This window comes from Dermacentor albipictus, chromosome 8, assembly GCF_038994185.2.
Source record: "Dermacentor albipictus isolate Rhodes 1998 colony chromosome 8, USDA_Dalb.pri_finalv2, whole genome shotgun sequence".
NCBI classification, from domain to species: Eukaryota; Metazoa; Arthropoda; class Arachnida; order Ixodida; family Ixodidae; genus Dermacentor; species Dermacentor albipictus.
Window position 1 is genome coordinate 67,636,939 of NC_091828.1, and position 25,786 is coordinate 67,662,724.

General features: G+C 43.1%; 1 protein-coding gene across 2 annotated transcripts in view; it reads left to right on the forward strand.

The window, feature by feature from the left end:
* Positions 1-849: 849 nt before the first annotated feature.
* Positions 850-25,786, forward strand: part of Pect (phosphoethanolamine cytidylyltransferase) — a 37,381-nt gene continuing 12,444 nt past the window's right edge. Inside the window, exons 1-9 of one of the 2 annotated variants that reach the window (XM_065447438.2) lie at positions 850-1,076; positions 2,431-2,473; positions 6,733-6,778; positions 14,948-15,033; positions 15,587-15,662; positions 17,136-17,202; positions 18,460-18,507; positions 19,327-19,411; positions 25,145-25,195. In XM_065447438.2, coding sequence (XP_065303510.1) covers positions 1,024-1,076; positions 2,431-2,473; positions 6,733-6,778; positions 14,948-15,033; positions 15,587-15,662; positions 17,136-17,202; positions 18,460-18,507; positions 19,327-19,411; positions 25,145-25,195 — 555 coding nt within the window. In that variant the 5' untranslated portion in view covers positions 850-1,023. The remainder of the gene's footprint in view (positions 1,077-2,430; positions 2,474-6,732; positions 6,779-14,947; positions 15,034-15,586; positions 15,663-17,135; positions 17,203-18,459; positions 18,508-19,326; positions 19,412-25,144; positions 25,196-25,786) is intronic. The other variant, XM_065447439.2, reaches the window with a different exon arrangement.

The window sequence follows — 25,786 nt, forward strand, 5'->3', positions numbered from 1 at the left end:
TTTTTGTGAAACTAAACGTAAGTCGCAAAAAATTACAAGATCTAGCACGTTATCTAAACTTGATTCAAAGGTTGCGGCAATTCTTGAAGCAAAGTGCCTTCACGCTCCGAGTACGGTTCACTAATTTCCACGGTCAGGGGAAATATAGTGAGAAACTCTATGGTACCATAGAATTCTCACTATTTATTCTGAAGCCAGCCTAGTTACGGTTTCATTCATTGCCTTTATGTAATCTTCATCTCTATGTTCTTAGTGGTTCTATTTGTTTGCAAGTGCAAAGCTGAAGTGGTCTGCTTTTACCTTTACTACATCTAGGTCGGCCTGTTTCTTCTTGACCAATTTTACCCTTTCTCTCTTCAAATTGAGGTGAATCCTAGCCCTCACCAACCTAAGATCACTGCACTTTACCCTACTTAACATTTCTACATCAGAAAGTATGAAATCAATTTCATTTTTTGTTTCACCATTAGGGCTTTTCCAGGTCCACTTTTTGTTCCAACGCTTCCTGAAGAATTGTGTTCATTATTCGCAGCTTATTCCTTACCGCGATTTCTACCAACATCCCTCCTCGAGTGTTCCTAGAATCCACGCCGTAGGTGCTAATTGCTTGTTCACCATGCTTTTCCCCCACTTTTGCATTGAAGTCGGCCATGACTACAGTATGGTACACTCTATAGTCGCTCAAAACTGAACTAAAGTTAGTGATTGGCCCGTTGTAGCCACGTGATCAGTGCTGTTTTAAAGAGCACAAAAACGCAAAAAAAACATTACTTTGGATAAATGGACGGATGTTATTAGCGTCCCCTTTGGAATGGGGCAGTGGGCCGCGCCATCAAGCCCCGATAATTCTCAAGGGCGCCGCTGCTGGCCAATGCCGCTGGCGTGGAGTTCCTGAATTGCATTAGCGCGGCGGCCGCAACGCGCAGTACGCGAAGTCAGAAAAGGTGTGGAACGTCGTGCGAGTTGTTGGCATTGTGGTGACCGGCTCAAGCAGCGAGCAAGAGCCCGCGAGAGGAATCGCCAATGAGCGGGGAACCGGTGGACGACGGTCTAGTCCGAGTGTGGTGCGATGGATGGTGAGTAGCAGTGCGCGAGGCGCGCGATGCCGCCCCGGCTTTTCTCAAGACGCACGAAATTGCATTGGTTTCGCGCTGTCGGATGACGGGGAATCTTCCGTACTACTACCCACGGAGGCGTGGTCCGTCGCGCATCGAGATGGAGTCGTTTGATTTCGTTACAGTTCTTCACTTTCTCATTGGAAGCTGAGCGCTCGTTCATATGTGAGATATCTCATTGATAGCGCACACCGCGGTGTGTTTAATAACATGTAGATGAAGGAATAGTTTCATAGAGTATAGAGATGGAAACTTGCAGGCTCCGTTTGGCGCTCCTCCGAAAGTGCAGTAGGGCCGGGGAAAAGAAAAAAAAAAGGGGGGGGGGGGGCGTGCGCGTAGCTTGACGGCTCTGCAAACATCGATATATGTCGTGGCCGCTGATTAGATATAGACGTGGGCCAAGAACTTTTTCGTGATGACGCACCACGATGCAGATGTTTGGTTTCTGTCAAGGGCGTGTGCATCGATTCTGGTTTCGTACGCAGGGCCGAGCTACCCGAAACTGGTGCAGCCTCGTTTTAGCGCTGGAGATGTTTCATGAATGGGTGTGCGGCGACGTACTCCACGCCTGAGATACTGGAGCACGATCAGCGTGATAAAGAAGCGGCCGAGCGAGAGGGCCTTGAAATTGCAGGTCAAGGGAGTCTACTCCCGAAGAATTAGCTTAGGATACATATACTGGTATATATACTTGGAATCAAGAATGAACTGTTGCTGGTTTTCTTCTAGTTATGTATATGACGAAAATAGAGACAGTTTTGTTAATTTTAACTGTCTTGTGATCACACTCTTTACTGCATGCTTTCATGTGTTCATTGCTCATAGTACCTGTTCTTTTTTTTTTTGTTTAAACGCGCCGTTTTGCTCGGAACCAAGAATGACTCCACAACAAGAAGAACACGTAGACCACAACGGGGCACCACCTGTCCCGTTTTGAAGTTATTCTTTTAGTTTTGTACATAACACTTTCATCAAAAACAAATGTTTAACAAAAGGGCCCCAATTGCAGCATTAATTACTTCACAGAGCCTGTTTTTTCTTCTTCTTTTATTTATTCTATATTACCACATAGCCTTTGTCTCGTTACCTGCTGTTCCTTGGCGTCTAGCACAATAAGAAGCCGAATAATAAGAGGCAATAAGAGTGCTTTGGCAGTAGGAGCCGCTAAGATGAATAATTGCCTTCACGGCACGCGAGGAAACACAATAAGGATGCCGCGAGACACGTATTGATGCATTAACAATGGTCCAGCTGTGCCGAAGATCGACAAACACCCGTTTCTTGTTGGTTTTTTCTTCTTCTTTCTTCCTTATAGTTACGACATGGTGCACTTCGGGCATGCCAATCAACTCCGTCAGGTGAGTCTTTATTTCTCAGCTGCGCATAAACCGGCAGGGAGAAGCAAATGAAGCTTGTGGTTGTTCTCCAGCTCCGCCGGCAAGCTAGTGACAGAATAGTTGTGCTGCTTTGGTGTGCGGCAGTGCCTTGATGCAGTCAGTCTTGAGTGTTCAGTGCCTCCTAAATTTTGCTAAGATGAACGTATAATGTACAGTGCTCACGGAATGAAACGCGACACAGAGCATTTAGTAAAACCCTGCATACGTGCAAAGTACGCGAGAGCACCATGTCATGTCGCAAGGAATTTGGTCACCAAAGGTGACGAGGACTCTGATGTAAGTGTATGCACTGAAATTGCGTCGATGTGACACGAACTACAGCCGGTGGAAACGAAAGTATGCGCATTACTTAGCCCTAAATTGACGCATTTCATTCGGTGAGCACTGTACAGAGTGATGTTGAACACAAGGTTGCAGGCTCAACTCCAGTCATGACTTCGATGTTCCAACACAAATGCTCTTATACACAGTCGACCGCTGTTAATGCAAACACACTGGGAAGCCACGGCGAGAAATGACGCATTGCTATGGAAGGAAAGCTTGTTTTGTTTGAATGCAAAAGCTTGTCATGGTTAAGTCTATTCCCTCCAGAATTCTATCCCCACGTGCTCATAGTGGTCACTAGAACCTCAGAAACACAAGAAATTTCGTAGACCGCGTGCTACTCATTCCTGAGATTGGTGACGGTCACAGCACCAACCTGTCCTGCAGTGATGATGATGACTTGCACCATGCCCTAGGCGATGTCTCTTTTGAGGATTTCGTGAACACTGATGATGGTGTCGGGATGCATGAGCCACCAACCAAAGACATGTATATATATTGCATTACTGTACTGAAGCGCAGTCTATGGACGACCCTTTCAAGTAGTAAAAGGAAGATTTGAATTCATTCATTTTGGCACTGGTCGGTAATTTGACCTTTCTGATAATTTGACCAAAACTTGCGGTCCTGCCAGGTTCGAATTAACGGGAGTCGACTGTTACTGCTTAGGTTTAGGCACATGGTAAAAGAAACCTAGGTAGTCAAAATTAATACGGAGCTTTTGACTATGGCATTCCTCATAACCCACTGGCAGCTTCGCAACATAACACCCCACATTTCAAAATCTGTAGAGAACAGTGAAGTGGCACTTAATTTGTGGAGATGCATACATGCTTTATACTTCAAGTATAAGAGGCAATCACTAGTACAAAGCATGCTTTGTACTAGTGATTGTTTTATCCTTGTCTGGATTTTAATCCTTAGTACATTCTCACATACTGGACTAGCCCTGCTCGCTACCCTTACCTGCTTATTGTTCGCATACATCCGTGGATGCGAGTATCGGGACCATGGCAACGTTTAAATAAGAGCTACAGGAAAAAGTGCTTGAAACACGTGCCATGTAGCGTAGCTGTTTGAAAGGAACAAAATATGACAAAAATAGAACTGCGTTTCAAGGATGTCTGCTCACACGTGTTGCTCACACTTTGTTGGGTTTTGAAAGGCTAGTCTTGGCAATGGAATTTGCATGTGGCCAAGGCTTTCCTCATTGATGCAGGCAGCGAGGCATGAAAATTGCTTGAAGGAAGTTGTGTTGCTGTCTAGACAGTCATTTCGTAAACAGGAAGTGATTATTGATGGGCAAGGGCTTTTTTTTCTTTTGTTGGTGCAAAGAAGCAACAATATAATTTTATCTTGTGAGGCAGTGTTATGCTTTAGTCAAAAGTCTCTGTTCTGTAATAACTTCAGTTTACTGCATGTGCCAAAGTTCAGCAGTGTTCTGTATTGGTAGTTATAACCATTTTTTTACATGACCAAACCCAAAAGTAACAACATGATCAGAGTTGCTTGCTGGTATATGTTAGGACAAAAAAGCTGTACACTATTTTCCTAGCTATGTACTTCACCGACAATTGGCAGCTTCCATCGTTGAAGAATGCCACATCGTATGTTTAGTTTGTGTTGTATGTTACAGGCTAGCGTTTTTTCAGTGGGGTACTTGTTGTGGAAGTCACAGGGAGTGTTATTTAGCACATACAATGTCATATCTGTATTTTGTTCCAAGGAGTGAATGTTGTCGCATGCACTTAATACATTTTGTTACATTTAGCTGTTCGGCAGTGACATTATTTATCTATAAATGTAATATCTATTTATTTCGTGACCAGAAATACAGCCAGAATTTTTATTAAAGATGTTCTCATTGATATAATAAAAGTGGTGCACATAAACTATTGTTGTTGTACTTACTTTTCAAGTTTATAAGTTTGAGTATCCGGGTACAGAAAGATAAAGCTCCGGCAACTGTCTGTTGTTCCCAACAAGAGAATTCCGTGAAACAAATGTAAGTGGTAACATGCAAACAACATATGGGTGATAATAACAGTTTAATGTCTAACAAACAAACTATGCTTCTTAAAAGCTAATTGTAATTAAACATTTTCCTATAACTGTTTCGGAAGATACAGTTCATTGTTGGTCACCTTAGCAGTTTTATTTCTTTGCTCAGTGTCTGTTCAATTGTGTGTCATAAGCTGTTGCCATTAGAAATACCCTCATTCCTAGTTATTACTTTCCAGTACTGCAAATCACTGTGCAAACCTACCTTCACATTTGTTAGTGTGGCTTCTGTTCAGTGTCATGACCATGACAAAAGTTTTCCTGCACGAAAGTGCAAGAAAAAGTGAGCTGTTTAATCTTTCGTTAGTGAGATTGGTCAAAACACTAAGGAAGTTGCAACGCATACATTTTCCACTGAGCTGATTAGCAGGTTTCAGCAAGTGAACTTCAAGGTTAGATACTCGAGTGTTAAGTGAGGCTTGACTACCAGTGAGGCTGGTTTCCTTTGTACTAGTGTGCAGTTTATGTCATTGGCAGGCTTGTTCAATCCACAAAAGAAAACCAGTGAACTTGTTAAAATAGGTGCACTTACATATTTACCATGCAGAATTGACATGACCCAGATGCTTGCTACACCTCTTGAAGGCCTTTTTCCTCCCCCACTTAACCTTGGTGCATACAGGCAGTTGTTGTGCATAAGCACGACAGATGGATGAATGAAGTGCACACATTTTTGAGGCTGCAGGCATAGTTTTATGCATGTGTTGCTGAAGGCAAATCTGGGCACTAATGTCCTCGTGCATTGCCATAGGAATTGATGGGTAGAATATGTGGGCTTCATCCTGCTGGCTTCATCCAATCCAATGCTGGGTGTTAGGTCAAGCGGATGGGAAAGCAATCAGCCAAGAATACTGCACCAGTTCAAAGGCAAAACAACTTTTGTCGTGGCCTCCTTCCCTCTCATGTACCATTTAGGCACCCACTGTTATTGTCTGTTGCCTTCATACAGGCAGTATTCTTCAGGCTTAAGTCTATAGTAAGTGTCTTAAGTCTATAGTAAGTCCATAGTAAAGTGTGGTCTAGTTTCACAGGAATGATGGTAATGACGTAATGGCTATACCAGCATAAACAGAAATGTTGCGTGGCTTGGGCTATCATGGCTTAGTTAAAGCAGTGGGCTTGAAAGTCGTAGACACCCAGCAAAATGAGCAGTGACATAGAACACTAGGCTGCAGCTGTGGATTTATGGCTAGACATGCTTTAGCTCAGCATGGCGTAAATTCATGCACTTTGAAGCATGCCTTGTGGGGGAGGGGATATGTGTACCTACCGTCGTGTGTCACCACAAGGCATTTCAACAGCCAGGGAGCGTGATTTCTTTTGACACTGCAACTGCATGTTTGCCATGCATTTACATAAAACACACCTTTGAGCTCTTGAGTTATTGCACTTGTCCACTACGAGCCTATTTCAAATGGAACGCTTTAACTAAGTCGAAAGTGGCCAAGCAGCCCTCCCGCACCTGCTACGAGGCACCGGTCAGCCATAAAATGAATCGCTATTTATTTATTACATGAGCTGAGAATCTGGATGGGATCCAATTGGCACGGGCGTTTGTGCAATATCTTGTAATCTCGCTTCTTGTGGTTGCCCTTCACAAAGGCCGGAAGAGTGCGTACTACGTTGCTATATTGTTTGAAAACCTGGCAACAACACTAGAAGCACGTGTCTGGCTCTGCTGTTTATCTATCATACAGAGCTAGAGAGGGGTGGGAAGCTTGGCACTCGTTTTTGGGTCAGCAGTTGAGATAATGCGGGGCTGACGTGGTGTGGCTTAAGGCTTTGACCCTTCTGCGGGTTATCAGACCAGCTTGTCTGCCTTTTTTTTCGTGCAGGCCAAGGCAATGGGCGACTACCTGGTCGTGGGAGTCCACACCGATGGTGAGTAAATTAAAAGAAATGCACCACAATGTCGGAGGGTTCTTGAGACCTTTTGTTCTTTACAAATGACACTGAGTATGGATACTGGCCATTATTGGCTACAATGGAAGTTTAATCAATCGCTTCTGTTTACATCGAAACCAAGGGTGTAAAATTTGACATGGTAGTTATAAACTATAAAAAATTTTGTTTGCATGGAGCTGTCTGTTTTACTTGCAATAAAGAAAGAAGTGGGAAAAAAATGCTCATGGTAAGCTAGTGAGTGAAGTAAAGGCTGCCTTCAGATTAAATTTGTCAAACCAAAGGTGTCATCCTTTCGGTTTGGGAGTGGCCATTGACTACTTGTGTGAACTGATGGGCATCATTGACTGCAGTGTTAGGATCACAAGGTCAAGTGGGACCAAATGTGGTACAAACTCAGTTCTGCATGTGCACTTTATGGAATTCTAAATTTTATATTTTATCCAGTGAAAATACTTGAAAAGCCTTTTGTATGTTTTATTTTCATGTGTGCATGACACAAGAAAGCGCTAAAAAAGCATGAAGTGCAGTTTAGCAGTATTATGGATGTTGGCCTAGTTTTAAAAAAAATTAAGCAGGGATTAATGCATTATTGTCAAATTATAGCTTCCCGATAGATACATTGCCGAGGCACTTATTGGCTATCTCTATCAGTGAATGGTATGAGGCGTGTAGATGCCGTGTTGTATCGACATGACGGGGTGCATTCAGCAAATTGTCTCTAGCTACACCATGTGCCGAGACGAGAGCCATGCGAAAGTATCTCTTTTCCCTGCGCTTATGGTCACATGGTCAGACACGCTGTTGCCGGTGTTTCGCGAAGCATTTACCTTGCTGTAAAGTGCACTTGAAAACATTTTCAATCTTACATTTGCATGTCAGTGCTAGAGCATAGCGTCTTGTGTTTTACCATCGAACCCCAGATCATATGTACTGGTAGTAAGTCCAGAATAAATGTAAAAATAACAAGTTGTGCGGCATCTGCTACTACCCCGCTTCAAAGGGAGGGGATGCCGATAATGATGATCCCGCCAGTGCTATTGACACAACTGAAGCTCCACCTGTCAGTGACGAGTTTGCACTGTTTTCGTAATAAAGCTTCCTGTTACAAAAGAAAACCCCATGTATTTACCTGCATTTTTGTTAAAATCGCATGTCTGCTTCTGTAATTTTTACTACTTCTGCCACTTTAGTATCACACCGCATATTCACTTACAATTGCTGCCATATATGTCTTAATGTAAAGAATCGAAACTATGTTGCATCCAAAATAACATAGCATAGCTGACACAAATCCTACCAACAATGGTTTTGTTGACTATGTTTATTATGCAGACCTTCTATAGATCACACATGCCAAAATGAAAAAACAAAAACAAATATTGGTTTGACTCTGTGAGCGCCTTCCTTCTCCGAAGCTTCCGTCATCGCAGCGGAAAAATTTTGTGCTTCTGCGTCTGAACACATGCAGTTTGACAGCTGTGCTGATATCTGCGGTAAGAGAGATATGTTTGCGTCGTGTCATCTTCTTGGCCTTGGTTGAAACCTGATGCGTCTGTTGGCACGTGGCGTTGGCACTCCACCAGCCGATGTTAGATTTACTTTTGCTTTTTTGGATCGTAGACTTTTGGATAGAAAAAAAGAATCGATAAACAAAATATTCAGCTCCAAAGGTGTCACTCTTGCTCTTTTATAGCTTACTTGATGTTTTTTTTTTCCCCTGCGACTTGCATCTTCTGACCTTCGTTGGTGCTTTTGCCAGCAAGCTTGCCGACATTTTTTCTTTGAAGCTAGTCAGCTGTAGAGGAAGCACCGACTCAACATGAACGTAGCACTTTTTTTGTGCAAAACAGTTCCCTTAACTTTCGCGCAGCCTAGCATCTTCAATGCGTAGCATTCTATGACCTCTTGAATTTTGCATTTTGGGTACACTTTGGACTAGTACTGACAGAACAGTTTGGACCTTGTCTTCCTTACTTTTTTAAAGCATTATATGAAGTTTCAGACTCTCTAAACCCTTGAAAAAAAAGAAATACTGGGAAGCGCATCAGAGCGCCCTAAATAATTTACTATACTACTATATAAATCCGGCATCACGAGACCAACTCTAATATAAAATTGAGATAGCAAGTGCTTCTTCCCGGCCTTTGCGCCTGCCAGAAGTATCTTGTACGATTTCTACAATGGAACTTTGTGTTGTTGCTCCTTTAGGAACAACGCTGAAGGACATGTAGCAGTCCTTTTGTGTGCTAAGATCTCTTTGAAATGGTGACAAGCTTCTTATGCACTTGGCCTGCGGTAGCGAAACTGAGGACTAATTGCACTTGTGCCCGTAAGGCTCCTGCTCACCTACCTGGGTGCTGCTTTGTGTGCGCTTTCTCTTTGATGGCTTTGCTCACGCAGACCCCCATCCTTATCTGTTCAGGCCATTGTTTCTCTATTGCTGGGCGTGCATTTTTTTAAGGTCTTGTTCTCTCACTGCCTCCTTAATCGCTGCTCATCTCTCTTGTATTGTTCGTGCAAGCTATGACCGAGGTCCTTCTATGTTTGCTGAGGCTGTCTTATGAAATGCTGTGCATTTACATGTTCTGATGTAGCTCGCATAGGCTTTGCACTCTTTCTCTGCTTCTCCGTTCCCTCTTTGTGTGGGGACTAGCGTTTAAGAATTATCCTTACTCAATTAACCCCACAAAGCCCAATGTATTATATGTGATATGCTTAGCTTCATACAGCAAAATGGTGATTTATGTGCAGGAAACTTAAAGCTAGAGCCATAGTACTAGTCCTTTTTTTTTTTATAGACTGGGGCGAAGTTTCAGTTGGGGATAACTTATGAAACGATTGCGTAATAACTACTGTACTAATTAACTTATCAGACAGACTGTAATCTTTTCTTTCTTTATTGTATTCTCCATGACCAGGAATAAAGGTGACCAAGTTGTTATAATTTTCGTTCATGTAGAATGGCATTCAGGCTTTCTGGGAATAAGTAACCTTGAACAGTGCATCGCTCCTTCCACATCTTACCATGGCAGTACTGGTTCATCTCAACTTTCACTGTGTTCAATTAGCTTTTTGGTACCGGCTTTCTGTTGTACCTAAGTATCAACTGCATTGTACAGTGAAGTTTGCTGTTAAAGGGAACTCGTGAGTGCAGAGCAGATTTTCTCATCCGGCTAGTGTATGTTTGCCCAGCTTTACCGCAGATAATTTGTGGCTGGTGGAATTGGCACCTTTCTACGCACCAGCACGGAGCATTGACGAAGAATCTGTCGGCACTTGCAGCTAGAGTGCCTCCAAAGTGAGAGCCGGGAATGAGAGCGTTGCCGTTATGAGTAGGCAGCCCTGTACTTTTTAAGCCGTATTCCAACAAGAACTGGTAAACTTTACTGAACGGGAACCACTGATTAATTTCTTACACGAGGGATGAAGTAGAAGGACCGCTGGGCTTACAACTGTAAGTGTACTACCTCTCTACTTGTGAAGTTTTGACTAAAAATTACATACCCTGCCCCCCTTGACCTTTTTTTTATTTTTAGTAGATGTTCTATCCTGTTAATTTCTGCAGGATTGGGGCTAAAGTGTGATTGGGGCGTTGCCAGTGTTTTTTTTTTACTCTCGTATGTGCATGTGGCAAGGCTCTCTTGGAGATAGCATGTGCGCGTGACCCGGATGGAGGCTGGTCACTTGACTGGTTGTGTGGGCATGGGCCACACTTGAACACAAGCAATCCAGGATACACCTCTTGAGAGAGCTGCACTTGAGCATGCTGATTAGGGTTTCGCGAAGGGTGGGTTGGGGTTGCGAGGCCCGAGAAAATGGACGATACGAGTTTGACATCCGACCTATCTTCCCCACCAGGATGTTGCGTGATGCAGATGTGCTGCTACTAATGTCAGCCATCAATCTTATGAAAGCCTTGATCAAAATCCGGGCACTTGGATTATAATGGCACTTCACAACCGAGAGACCAGAGTTTTCTGAAAGGAAGTTCTTCGTGTTGCTGTTTTTCACTGTCAACACGTTTTCACTGTCTGTACTTTTTTCTTTTAAAGAATAGAGCTTTTCAAAGGGATAGTTAATGGGAAAGGTTGGTTTTAGACAAACATCTTTAAAGATCTGTATTGTTTGAATTATGTTGCTGAGAACTTGTGTATATGTACAATTTTATTTCCTTATTTTGAGTATGAGGTCTATCTTTGTTTAGTCTGTTTAGGCTGACAAAGCACATTTCAAAAATGTTCATTTTCTTTTCTTTGGTGTGAAAATGTTGATCGCTGCCAGGGAAATTGAAAGCTCGTTTTGAATTCTTCACCTAAATAGTAGCGTCAAGGACATTTATGCGACCAAAGTCACAGATGTCATTGTCATTTTGCCGCAGCACAGAGCTAAACTACAGACATGGTGAAGGCACAGAGTAGCCCGTATACTTTTAACAAAAGCTCTACGTTCACACAGAGGTTTGAGCTATAACATATAGCAGGCCACAATGCAAAAGCTAAGTATATAGCCCTACCATGGATGCCTCACTGCACACTTTTCCCAGTGCAATTGTTCTTGATCTGTGATGCTTTCTAAAGAATAAAATACAATCCAACCCACTTGTGACAGTGTTAAAATAAAAAAAATAACTTAATTATATTGTTATAACCTATAGTTGTGAACGAGTTACACGAAAAAAGGCAGGGAGGACGAGGATTCAAACATGTTAAATAGACGGAAAGAAGTACAGTCAAACGCCCACTTGTAGCGTTACTGGTTTCTGCAATATTTGGATGTAACACTGAGTAGCTCCTGCAGCGTTAACTTTTGTATGTACTCTATGGTAAAATGAATTGCTCGCCAAAAAGCTCCCACGCCACGTTGTCAGCTATAACAGTTCAATCTGGCTACGTGGTGTCTGTACCAAAAGAAAAAAGAAAGTGAGATCTGGGAAAAGAAAAAAACTGCGGCAGAATCCATCTCACGTTGGCTGTCGATGGTGACATGCTAGCATCGAATCAGTACAGTGACACAAAGTATTGCTACCGTCAAAACAAGTCATGTGCAAGGTGTGTGTTTTAGTGGGGCACCCCTTTCCCACTTTGAGGATTATTTATTGGCATCCCCTTTGCAACGGGCTGCCAATAAATCGCCTAGCCTGCTTCAGTTGATCAGGCATGATATACAGGCTTTTCTTTTTTGCATTTTTGTTTACATCTCCTTCAACTTCTTTCTCTTCCTCAAAACTTCTCTAGCTACCTTGCATGGCTACTTAAGCCTGTACTGCATCTGGTCATATCAATCTCTTTCTTACTTTTTTTTTCTCCCCAATACTCTAAATATGTCTTGCTTACCTGGACTGCTGACTGGCAGATGCTTCTGTCCACTTTAAATCCAAGCACTTCTGGAAGGCGAACGTTACTTATGGGTCTTACTGGGTGAATCCCTCCTCATTCCATTAAGGTGCACTGAGCAGTCTCCATATTTTTGCTGCAGAATACGCATGCCTCATCTTTTTGCGAATACTATTTGTTCCGTTGTTATTGTCCTTAGGCAACCAGCTCAAGTCTCAAATAGTACGGCACTGCCCTTTGTGTTATCATACAGCTTTTCCCTTCTAATTTCTTTCGTGTCATTCTTGTAAATCTCCATGGTCTGTTTTGTTTCTATTATTTTCACCCAATTCACTGGATGGATGTTACCATCTTCATCCCTTACAGCCGTTTGCGAACTTTCAGTTGGAGCTCCGAGTGCTCTTGCATGGCTCCAGAGTCTTTTTGGGGTTGCCTTTGTCTCTTCTTTTTCACAAATGTTATGCACCTAATGTTCACTCCTGCTGCTTGAGGACAAGGCTCAGGATTTGATTCACGGCTGCGATAGCAGCACTCCTGTGGGAGTGAAATGCAAAAGCGTTTGTGCACTAAGATTAAGGTGCACCTTAAGAAAGCCCCAAGTGGTCGGAATTAATCGGAAGCCTCGCCCACTTTGGTATCTGCCCTAAGCGCTAATGCAGCTTTAGGGCATCAAACCCCACAGATCAGTCGCTCAATTGTCGAGAAACATATCCCAATTGCTCAGCTCCTGTGGTAATGGCAAGTGCTTGATGACCTGCTTTGCTTGTGCCCTGCAATGCATACAATTGGGGTGAAGATGGCAGTAAAAACTGAATTGAAACTAGTTGTACTGACAAATACAACAGTCGCGTGACGAAGTTTTCAGAGACAAATTGCTGCAGTTCCCGAACGATGCATACTTATACACACACTTCAAGCGAAGCTTGGGCTCGCAAGTTTCGACATGGTCACGCCCAAACCCTGTTGCTTCCAGAGCAGAGCAGCTGTGGGAAAAGGCGGTTTGGTGAGTTGACAGATACGCCGGCCCTGGAGCATGAATCGATAGCAAGGATTCCAGCTGCATAGGCGTGGGCTCATGGCACACACACAACCAATCAGCCATTTCGCTTCAGCCAGGGAGGGAAAAGGGAAAGGGCAGAAAAGGGTTTCGGGCGCACTGTGCAGGCTTCGTTTCCATTCCGTTCAGTTTCAGAAAATGGATGGGACAACCGTGCGCTGTGTTTTCCCCCAAGGAAAAGAAAGCGGTGATGAGAACTCGCCCATGAAAGGGCTTGCCATCGGGACACCGATCCAGCAGTTAGAGTTGCCCGTACCCAGGTCAGGTGTACGTAGAACAAGCTTCGCTTACCTCCATTTTCCGGTAGGGGAAGGGTTGGTAATTTTTTAGATTTTCTTTTCAATAGTATGCCTTGTGGCCTAAGCTTTGAGTTAAAACAGAATGCTCACATAATTTGGGTTAGGTGCACTGCAAAGAATCCAAGCTCGATACAGTCAACAATCTCCACTAAAGCATCTCCCGTAGCCCCCATGTTTCTTTGGGATCAGTAACGATCGCTGCATATCTCTACATATGTGTGTACAGACCTGAAGTTGCAGGGTTTCTGTTATGTTTAGTGTGACTTGTTGTACATCTTTTGCATTTATGGCTGCATTTGCGGTCACCAGACACGCAGTGCAGCCAAGTTGCTTTTGGGCAGCCGTTTGTGCGGTGCATCCGAGGTGGTCCTTGACTTTTGTTAGTGGCAAGCCCAGTGTTATCAATACTCTTGTCTCCCTTGTCTGAAGCACCATGGCACAACTGTGATAGCGAGTGTCAAGGTCTAGGATGTTTGCTACGCTGCTTCGTTTGCCGTTCAAATCTTGGCTGCTCTTTCGACTCGCGAGATGTTGCAATGGTTGTATGTGTTTGGAAACTGTTGTCTTCTGACACTCAGCAGAATGTTGCAAGTTTGGTTCCCGACCATGGCAGCCACATCTCGATGGTGGCAGAATGAAAAATGCTCGTGTACGTGCATTCAGATGCACGTTAGAGAACATCAGGTGGCCGAAATTAATCCACAACCGTGACATCTCTTGTATCCCGCTGTGCAGTTCCGGGACGTTAACCCCTACAATTTAATTTTATTTTTGCTTATAAATATTGACAAATGCATGCAGTAAAGTTGGCTTTTACAGTCTCATAACATATAGAGTACTGGAGCACTGTGCCCCCAGCTTCCCACAAGACTGGTGAATTGTTGGGCAAAGCAGCTGTTCACTGTGTACAACTGTGTAAACATGACTCATGCAGGTACCTGCATATTCTGTTCTTTCTTTAGTTCGAACAGTCTGCAGTACTGTGGACAGACCAGAACTTGAGTAGTGTGGAAATACGGGTGTGAAGCAATTATGATCAGTCGGGACCTTTCATGACTGGCTGTGAATGTATCACTGCTTTTTGAGGTTTTAGAATGTGGAGTTACGGTATGGCAAATTCACTCTAGCAACATACTTCTAATAGCACTCTGTTAGGATAGATTGCAATATTTTAGTGTGTTTCGGCAGATCAAGCGTTTTATTAGAGAATAGCACTGCATTGGAATATCTGTTGGAAGGTATGGCACATATCATTATGAAAAAAGAAAAAGTGCTGAACTGAATTGATCACTGTTAGTGCCACTTCTTATCAGCAGATTTGCTGTCATTTTTTAAAACTCTCGTGATGTACTTGTTGCCTTTACTGTTCCTTGTGCAGCTGGTGTGCATAGTATAATGCCTTTGTTGGTTTACCTCTTGTTTTGCATTCTTCTGTTCCGTGCCTTTCCGTGACCAGAGGAGATCAAGAACCACAAGGGACCACCCGTGTTCACCGAGCAGGAGAGATACAAGATGGTTCGAGCCATCAAGTGGGTTGACGAGGTGTGTTGTGCAGGACGTCTCAAATCCAGTGTGCTAGGCTGCGGCATTCCGCTGCACACCGCCCTCCCCCTTCCGCCCTCTCCACTTTACCTTCAAGTGCCTACGATTACTGCATAGCGAAGTTTTTATGATTAATCATCTTCAAAGGTATTAACCTGTGGCATACTAACATAATCTTAAGTCAGTTCTGCTGAGCTTTACGTCTCGTATTTCGGTGGTGATGAAACAGAATGGTCTATTGCATTGCAGCAGATGCATAAGTTTATATATCTGTTGCCATGTGCTGAACTGTGGGATGATATGATGACTGTTTGCCTAGGTATCCCTTCAGGGTATTTAGGGCTAAATGAATGGAATTGAATGAAACAGGCACAAGCGTGAGCTTTTATTGTATAGCATTTTTTTTAAAGAGAACATGTGGCCTTATGTGCATGGTACAACCGTGGGTGTATATGTGCACGCATGTGCACATGCTTTCCAGACATAAGGGTTTTTGTCACTTTTATGTTCCTGTATATTCACATTTTGGTGAAATTTTCACTTTCTTGCACAGGTCGTCGAAGGTGCACCCTACATCACAACTCTAGAAACATTGGACAAGCACAAATGCAACTTCTGCGTTCATGGAGGTAAGATTTTGCATATTGATGCAGCCCTTGAAGAACTGATACCTAAGTAGCTGATACCACAAGGCTGAACATGTACCTCCAACTTCAATGCAAGGTGTTACAAGACTCAAATGCTCTGCTCAAAGGAAAGAGATTGCATTGCAGTTACTTTTTTATCCGTAATTTCAGCAGTGGTGGTGAAAGAATGTTATGTACTGTTAGGTGAAGGAACATTGATCATGTACGAAATACAGAAGAAAGACTTTGTGAAAATGTAATTTTGGTGCATGCACTGCTAGAGCCAGCATGGTAAAGGTGTCTCTTGATTGCCTACCGAGGCCTTGTTTCTCAGGTGCAACATATAGACAGTAATGACAAGAAGAAAAAAAAATTGACAGACACAATGCCAAGTACCGTATTTTCTGGTCTATAGGTCTCACCTTTGTATAAGTAGCACCCTCCTCAAAAAGGCACTTACTGAAAAAAGAATTGTATAAGCCGTCCTGGTGTATAAGGTGCACCTGTTCAATCAGTAAGCAATAGAAAAACTCGTTGAGGATCAGGTCGTGAAAAAGTGCGATGAAAATACGTGCTTGCAGTGGCTGCTGGTTCTGCACGCACTCCGCGGTGGGTGGTGCCGACACATGTGCAAGCGCATGTTAACATCTAGACAATCTTTTCAGAAGTATTTTATTTCGATAGCATAATCAATGCTATTGATAGATAGCATGACGGCGTTTAGTTGAAGTAACCGAAGTCGTTCTCCTCCAAGTCGCCTGCAAATAATGCAGCTACTTTTCCGCTGACACATGGCTAGCGGCTTCGTGGTTAGCGAGGCTGTGACGACACATGCAAAGCATGCAGCAACAACATGCAGTCCAATTTTGACTGTATATAAGTCGCACCATTCTATAAGACGCACCAACGAAAATTTCAGAAAAGAAAAACGCGACTTGTACACGGGAAAATACGGTACTCATACGTACTGTCACAACTGTTTGCTGATACAGAGGATTCACTTCAACTGTGCAAGGTCCACACATTGAATAACACAATGTAATTTCTTCTGTTTTGTTACGCATTCAACAAGTCGACCAACAAATAGTAGGTTGTCACAATAAGCGCTTAAATTTCACAATCTAGTTCGATAGACAGACACGTAAGGGAAAGATGTCGTCCAATACTTTTTTTTTTTTTTCAAGGCGCACTAAGAGTATTACATTGCCAGCTGACCTGTCAGCTATTTCTGGACAAAAAAAAAAAGTGATTCTGGTATTTGGTAATCCACTGACTTCTCTGCGTACATTTTAGGCTTCATGTGGGAATTAAGGCACTCAAGCTACACAGCTATGAGCATGAACTAAGAAAAATAATTGCTGCATATTTGGTTCCTTAGTATTGAAGCACATTGAATCACTCAACCACTTTCAAGCACTCACTTTCAACTATCTCACAGTTATAGCACTGAAGCTAACAAAAAACAATCGGTTGCAGATGACATCACCTTGGATGCGTCTGGAGAAGACACCTACCGCTACGTCAAAGAGAGTGGTCGTTACAAGTGAGTTCTATGTTTAAAATCGCCATTATCTCTCTAATGCCAGAAAGTATATCTGCTGCATTCTGCCTTTGTATATATTGCAGCATATTTTAATCGGGCTTTACCAGCATAGTAGCGTTTTCCAGATTCACAGTGTGATTAAACACTTTGACCTGTATTGCCACTCGTGCCGCTGGTGTTTAACCAATCTGATTATTTTTTGTCCTGGCACACAATACATGCAACAACTGCTACTCGCAACATAATTTGTTGATAGGCTAGTGATATTCATATTCTGTTGTAGAGAAGCATAAGGAGGCAACCACATGCATGTGACTTTCAAGCGATAGCAACAGCGTGGGAGCTTGTTGTGTCATGGGGTGGTGGCAAACACATGGGTGTGACGTCACGAAAATAAGTTCCTACAAATTTCTATGGTTACCTGATTAAGCACACTTATAGGCCCATAAATGAAAATGTGCCATGCAGCCAACATTTTAGCCAGAGTGTACTATGTATAGTTCTAATATGCTGGTCATCACCAGCAAAAAAGTGCTGTGTTACCAGCGGTAAGCGGGGCCGACCGGCTCTTTGGGACCGAAAGTCAGCTTAGAAATGTCATTTTTAATCTCTTCATTTTTGCATTCTTGATGCATTTCCACACGTCTCCAGATTTTGGTCACAATATACTGCAGATTTCTTCTGTTGTGATCTCGGTAACGTCAAAACATTGCTAGTACTTTGTCCTCAGTGTGAGATTATACTAAGCGAAGGCCGAGTTTATCATTTATTTTTTGGTGTCATGACGAAGCACAAGTAGCAAGAACGAATTCAGGTCAAAGCAGGCGGCTTGGTTCCTGTCATGTTGTTTTGCGATCACGGTGGACAATCATGGTTTTGCAATCACGGCGGCATGTTGTTTCGCAGTTGCCATGTGGGCTTCCAGACAACTAGGAAAATGTTTCCGTTTGGCCAAAAACTGGCAATGCAACAAGCGGTGGCAACGGATGGCCCTCTGCGACGACCAGAATTGTTGCTGTCACTTGAAAATTTCATGCATGTAGCTGCGCCTTAACCAAGGAGTGAAACCATGGTGGTTGCAAGAAGACGTAATCCACTTGTTGCCCAGAGGAAGCTTTTTTTTTTTAAAGATGCTACCTCTTTTTGTGATACTGATAGCTAAAGTTTTCTGGCACAGCAGTTACTTGCAGAATGTATTTTCACTTCCACAATGACCTCGTAAGTTCATTAGTCGCATTGCATTTGTTCACCCTGCAGGGAGTGCAAACGGACAGCAGGAATTTCAACCACAGATCTCGTTGGCCGGTGAGTGCTTACAGTTGCCATTCTTTCAATTGCACTGTCCCTATATATTCCCTAGGATTACATGTGATAGGTGTGTCTGGCACTCTGTGTCGTAGAGTTGTTCATTTGGGCTTGCACGTTGTGAGGGGCTGCACAAGAGCATTAGACTTCACCTTTAAGTTGATATGTGGCTGGTGGCATTCTCGACCTAGATCTTCGTTTTGTTCTCACATTGTTTTTTTGTGTGCCGCTCTGTTTATAAAAACTTGACAGTACAATAGGTGTACCAAATGTTCCATGTCATTCTTGACGCTATTGCTTCGTTGATACCGCATCTTGCACACTAGGCCAGCACTACGATGCCCCCCTTTTCCTCTTGTGCAGTTACGCGTACTGCATGGAACAAGTTGCTGTGGCATTCTGCTCATAGTGTGCATGAGCTTGCAGGTCTGATTTAAGGCCATGGCAGCTACATCCTAAAGGGCCAATTGAAAAAAATGCTTGTCTATTGACATCTCGGTGCATGTGATGATCTCCTGTAGCCTGAAGTAACCAACATTAAAATGATTTGGTTGAGCCTTCACATGTGGTTGCAGTTGTCTCCATTACCTCAAATGCAAGGTAGCGTGTACTGAATGCAGCTGTGTTGATACAGTGCCTGCTTGCCATTTCTAATCTCGCATTGTTGTTATTGCATCTGAATTTTGGTAGCGTTCACAGCTGGCCTATAAGTGGGTCATATTTGCTGGACAAAACAGGGTAGTACAACTGAAAAAAGAAAGTAAGGAAGTTCGCATGCAGGATATTTGTTTTAAAGTATTTGTATGTGCACTCTTGCAGCATGCTGCTGATGACCAAGCAACATCACCACAGAGGTGCCAAGGAGTATGGTGTGGACAAGGAGCATGCAGGCAACATCAGCAAGGTCTGTTCCTGCACTTTACTGCCTCCATGGCTGCTTATAACTTTTTGTACAAGTCGCTTTCTCGGTGCTCAGAAATATTTCTTAAAGGGGCCCGCGACACCAAATTCTTGAGCTTGAGTCATGCTTGAATTAGTAAAGGCAAGGCGCAGAAGACCAGGACTCAAGAAGAAGAACACAAACGACAGGACCAGCACCACTCACAACGGCGCCGGTCCTGTCGTTTGTGTTCTTCTTGAATCCTGGTCTTCTGCGCCTTGCCTTTACTAATTCAAGCATGAACTAACTAGCCCAAGCAAGAGTTTTACTTGAGTTATGTACTGCATGTTAAACTGTGGGTGTCCCACAGCAAGCTGGAAAAATCTGAGCACATTCGGTGTGGCAGAAAGCTTGTGTTAGAACTTATTTTGTTGTACTGCAGTTGAGCCAGGCAGCAGTGACGTGTGACGACATTAAGTTAGTTCTGCATGATCGACACGCTGAGTATGCACAAGGTTGTAGTTTTTGCATCTGCATCCCAGCAGTCAGCCCGCAACGTCTTCTGCAGGCATTAAATGGTTTATGTCGTTTTTCTCGCCTAAGCGAAATAGTTGCATACACAGTGCAATGTGGAGTGAGAGAATACAGCACGGTGCGACTTGGTTTTGAGATGATTTGGAGCAGATGACGTAGCAGTGGCCCCACACGTCTTAACATGAAAGACGTGCTGTTGGTCTGAGAGGCTTAGAGGCCGTGATCTGAAGTTGAGATCTTGGGTAAAAATTGCACTGAGAGCTTGTTTTTTTTTGTGTGTGTGTGTAATCAATGAGCTCTGCTCAGTTACAGCGATAAACTGAGATTAGTTGGACGACGACTATGCCATGGCCTCGTGAACTTGATGCCTGTGACTTCGGCGCATGTTTGGTTGTCCTTTTGATATTCTGAAATGGAACGGTGATCAAACTTTTGTGAACAACCAGTCTTGCCAGTAAGCACTCTGAGGCCTTTAGTGGCACGAAGGCAAACTTGAATTGTGTGTTTTTACATTGATTTTGCAGTTGTCTTGCTGTGGCAGACCCTGCTCAAGCAGAACAACGGCACTTCTAACACCTTATGAATTCCTTTGTTCAGAAGTGTGCCTGCATTAAAAAACTGGATGTTCGTTAAAATATAAGTGTTTATCTGGAAACATGTAATTATCTCTTGAGTGTATTATCTGACTGAGGAATTATTTCTTCTGCTATTGTGCTTGTTATAAAGTATTTCCTGTAAATAGAATAGAGCATGACAGTAACTTGTAGAGCTGTGTATTTAAGCCTGATGTTATCATGTTAGCATTTCCTTTTACTGTCGTCGATGTGCCTTAACCTTAACCTAGCTGATAATGTCAGGTTTCACTGAAACTGTTTTAGATGTTCAGTGTCGTGAAGTTTTTGTGCACAGTTTCTAAATATACTACTGACAATGCAGGAGCTGCAGTCGGTATGTGCACAAACAACTGTAGTGCTCGAGGCACTGGTATGGATAGTGCTTGGTACATACTGGTACTGGTACTTGGTACTGTGTTTTTCCTTCCTTGTGTCAGTGTTTCTATCCCTCTTATCCCATGGTTGGGTTATGGTTGGGCGACAAAATTAGGTTTTTGGTATTAAGTGATGTTATTGTTTGAATGGAAGTTATGGAACCAAGAAAGCTTAATTTTCCAAACAATCCCATTGTTTGTTTGTTTATTTATGCTGTTGTTAGCCCTGATAAAAGGCCATTACTGGAGTAGAAGTACAAGTTGTACTAACTGGCAGAGATTTTATATCACGTCATTTCATAGCAGCTAAGAAAGTGATGACATTACATATGTAGCACAGTAGGCATATGTAGCCATGTGTAGTAGACGCATGGCAACAATTGGAAGCAAGCCAGAGTTGCAGCCAATAGTTTCATTCATCTTAGTTTGATTCATCCGAGGTTCGCTTTATCATGGACAAGATGGTTTTTATGTTCTAATCTCTCACTGAGTATAGTAAATTGCATGAAAAGTTTGTTTTGTATGCAGTTTTGCAAAATTTCTACTCTCTGAGTGTGCCTAGGCAGGTGACGTTGAGTTTACTCGCGTCTATTGTGGACCAAATAAAGTTGTTTCACTCACTCACTCACTCACTCACTCACTCACTCACTCACTCACTCACTCACTCACTCACTCACTCACTCACTCACTCACTCACTCACTCACTCACTCACTCACTCACTCACTCACTCACTCAGTCACTCACTCACTCAGTCACTCACTCACTCACTCAGTCACTCACTCACTCACATAATTTGTGCAAGGAGGTCATTCAGTGCATAGGTTTTTTTCCTGGAACAATACATCACAATTTTTTTTTTCTTTTGGGTCGGCATCAAAAGATGGAGCTAGTTTTGCATTACGTATATATGGATAGAAAACGAGCTGATAGAACCTGGGGCACTACAACGTAAAATTATTCCAAAGTTTTCTTATTCCAATTCTGCAATCAGCCCACCGCGATTGGTCAAAAACTTTTTTGGACCACCCCCATTTCACCTGTCTGTCATGCGACGTCACAAAACCGCAAAAATTTACGGCGTCAAAGTGACGTGTACACGTTAAAGATGCATTAATATGCTGAACAAAACTGAATTTTCTTCTGTATAGCCGCAGGCTGCCCCATTCCAAAAGGAATAAAAGATGGCTGCCGCCGATCTTGGAATCTTGGAAAAACGCTAACATAATGCTAATCCACAAGAAAGGGGATGCCAAAGACTTGAAAAATTATAGACCGATCAGCTTACTGTCCGTTGCATACAAACTATTTACTAAGGTAATCGCAAATAGAATAAGGAACACCTTAGACTTACGTCAACCAAAGGACCAGGCAGGATTCCATAAAGGCTACTCAACAATAGATCATATTCACACTATCAATCAGGTGATAGAGAAATGTGCGGAATATAACCAACCCTTATATATAGCTTTCATTTATTACGAGAAAGCATTTGATTCTGTCGAAACCTCAGCAGTCATGGAGGCATTACGGAATCAGGGTGTAGACGAGCCGTACGTAAAAATACTGAAAGATATCTATAGCGGCTCCACGGCCACCGTAGTCCTCGATAAAGAAAGCAACAAAATCCCAATAAAGAAAGGCGTCAGGCAGGGAGATACGATCTCTCCAATGCTATTCACAGCGTGTTTACAGGAGGTATTCAGAGACCTGGATTGGGAAGAAATGGGGATAAAAGTTAATGGAGAATACCTTAGTAACTTGCGATTCGCTGATGATATTGCCTTGCTTAGTAACTCAGGGGACCAACTGCAATGCATGCTCACTGACCTGGAGAGGCAAAGCAGAAGAGTGGGTCTAAAAATTAATCTACAGAAAACTAAAGTAATGTTCAACAGTCTTGGAAGAGAACAGCAATTTACAATAGCCAGCGAGGCACTGAAAGTCGTAAGGGAACACATATACTTAGGGCAGGTAGTCACTGCAGATCCGGATCATGAGATGGAAATAATCAGAAGAATAAGAATGGGCTGGGGTGTGTTTGGCCGGCATTCTCAGATCATGAACAGCCGGTTGCCATTATCCCTCAAGAGAAAAGTGTATAATAGCTGTGTCTTACCAGTACTCACCTACGGGGCAGAAACCTGGAGTCTTACGAAAAGGGCTCTACTCAAATTGAGGACGACGCAACGAGCTATGGAAAGACGAATGATAGGTGTAACGTTAAGGGATAAGAAAAGAGCAGATTGGGTGAGGGAACAAACGCGAGTTAATGACATCTTAGTGGAAATCAAGAAAAAGAAATGGGCATGGGCAGGACATGTAATGAGGAGGGAAGATAACCGATGGTAATTAAGGGTTACGGACTGGATTCCAAGGGAAGGGAAGCGTAGCAGGAGGCGCCAAAAAGTTAGGTGGGCGGATGAGATTAAGAAGTTTGCAGGAACGGCATGGCCACAATTAGTACATGACCGGGGTTGTTGGAGAAATATGGGAGAGGCCTTTGCCCTGCAGTGGGCGTAACCAGGCTGATGATGATGATGATGATGCCGCCGATCACTCCTGCATTGGCTACTCGCCCCTACCGGAGAGCATGGGTTTATTTGCATGTAATAAAACCTTTTGCTTGGCCGAGGGATGTTTTCGAGAACTTTCGGCACATTTATGACCTTGTTCTGCCAACTCTTCTTTGCTGAGGATCCGTTTTAGCATCATTCTTAAGCTTCCGTTGCATGCCGCTGCGATTGTCGACGAGCCACCGCAAGCTAAGTAAGAGAAAGCGGACCAAGCGCAGATGCCGGCACCACCCTCTTCATCCGGTTATCGATATTCAGTGCAGTGGCTGAGCCCTATCGAATCCCTCTCCACTTGAGCATACCCCTCGCCTCTCGTGAGCCAATTAGATAAGACAAGTCGCTCAGTGCAGGCAATGTTGTTCGTTTTTCAAGCAAACAATAGTGACCTCCTATAAACGAGGGGAGCATTTGATTAGTTTGTTCAGACAACCCTGCGGGTGACCGCCCGATGCTTGCGTCGGTGGTTACGCAAATTTGACATCAGGAGATTGGAATAAAAATATATTGGAATAGTTTCATGTTACACGGTCCCAGAACGTGTCATTGGATCAGCATTGTATACCAGTAGTTGCTGCGGAACATAATGTTGCATTTTTTTTCTCACAATTGAAGGGTGTTTAGGACGCCGTGTACTTTTCTGTACAAGGGCACAATGAAAAAAAGAAAAACTGCCATATACAGTGGGTTCTGGTTATAGGGATGTGCATGTCATTAAGATACGGCTGTATTCAAAAGCAAGGCCTGTCTAAATTAAGCTTGCATACGTGTCAACATAATTTTTCACTGACTTAGTGAAAGCTGCTACAGTGAAGAAACGAATGTAGCAAAAAAACTCAATTTGTCTATTGTATCCACAATGGTGTGGAAGCTTATGGTAGGGAAAAAAGAAAAATAAGTGAAAAAGAAAACAAAAGAATATGCAATGTGCCGATGATAATGACATTCAAAACTGTTAATAAGACTGTTTGTATGGCTTTACAAATTTCAGAATAGTAGATGTGGGAGAAAAAACATGTGCAGGCAAGATTACTTCGGCACTTTAGATGTAGTGCTATTTGTAATTCTGGATTGAACATAAAGCAGTTTTGCAGTCTTTTTAATGAGGTCCAGTCAACTGCCCTCAAAGTAGTTTATCCAGAACAAAAATTGGCTAAGCAGGTAACAGTGACCACATAGCTGAACCTCAATATAATGAACAGGGATAGAACGAATGATCTGTTGCAATGAAGTAAATATGAATTGTTTCTCTCCAATATGGTTGTGTAATGAATATATGATTACAACAAATATCGAACATAACGTAGTTATTTTAGTTTCGCATGTGACTTTGTTATAATGAGATTTTGCCTATAGTGAAGTTACCAGCATCGGGATTCTTCTTTCCTTTCCGGTTGGCTTACAGCTTCGCAGTGATGAACTTGTACTGTACAATGTCCGAGTGATTGTGTGAGACGAGAAGTTTTGTTTGCCCAGAGTTACTTATGGGCCCTTATGCATTTGTTTGTATTGTTGCCGTCTACCTTATTGTTTTTTTTCTTCATGTCCCTGCGTGTGTGTCCTGCCTCTCCTCGCCCCCCTCCTAACTGCACTTGCATCTGTCGACCCCTGTGGACCCCCCTTTCCACTCTACCCTTCCCCCCCCCCGTCCTACACGTCTGCAGTTCTCTGGTTTTGATGATGGTCTAACCACAGCCTGCGTCAATGGAAACGGCGTAAGTGAATGCTGTGAGAGCGTGCAGGCGGCCTGCTGCTGCGCTTCCACTGCTGCGTCATTATGGGAGGACAGACGGAAAATGTTTTGAAATGGTAGCACTCCACTGCAGAAAGAACAGTCTGAGACGTGTTCAGTGTCACCGAGTGTTCTGACACTTTGCTCCTGTTCGTATACGTTTGGGATTCGGCTTTGCTGTCTGAGATACCTTATACAATCCAAGTTGCTGCTTTCAGATGTGCAAGAAAGAAAAAAAATAAAGATATTGTGGTAGCGTACGTCAACACAGCAAAGAACATGCGTTAACGTGAGATCAGGTTAACCATAAGTGAGACAATTGATAGTCAACAAACGCTTGCCGGAGTAGGAAGTTCTTAGCATGAATGCAAGACTGTGTTGCCTTACTGCCACATTTCTTTAGCTGCGAGTTCAATGTAGAGCAAAGCTTATAGGTTACTAATGAACATGTGACAAATTCTTTGCAAGCAGCATTTGCATAGGGCTATGTGACCTATCGTGCGGCGTACTGATGTGTGGAACAGCTAAGCATGCCACTGTGTCTTTTAAATATTCATGATGCTATCAATGCGGA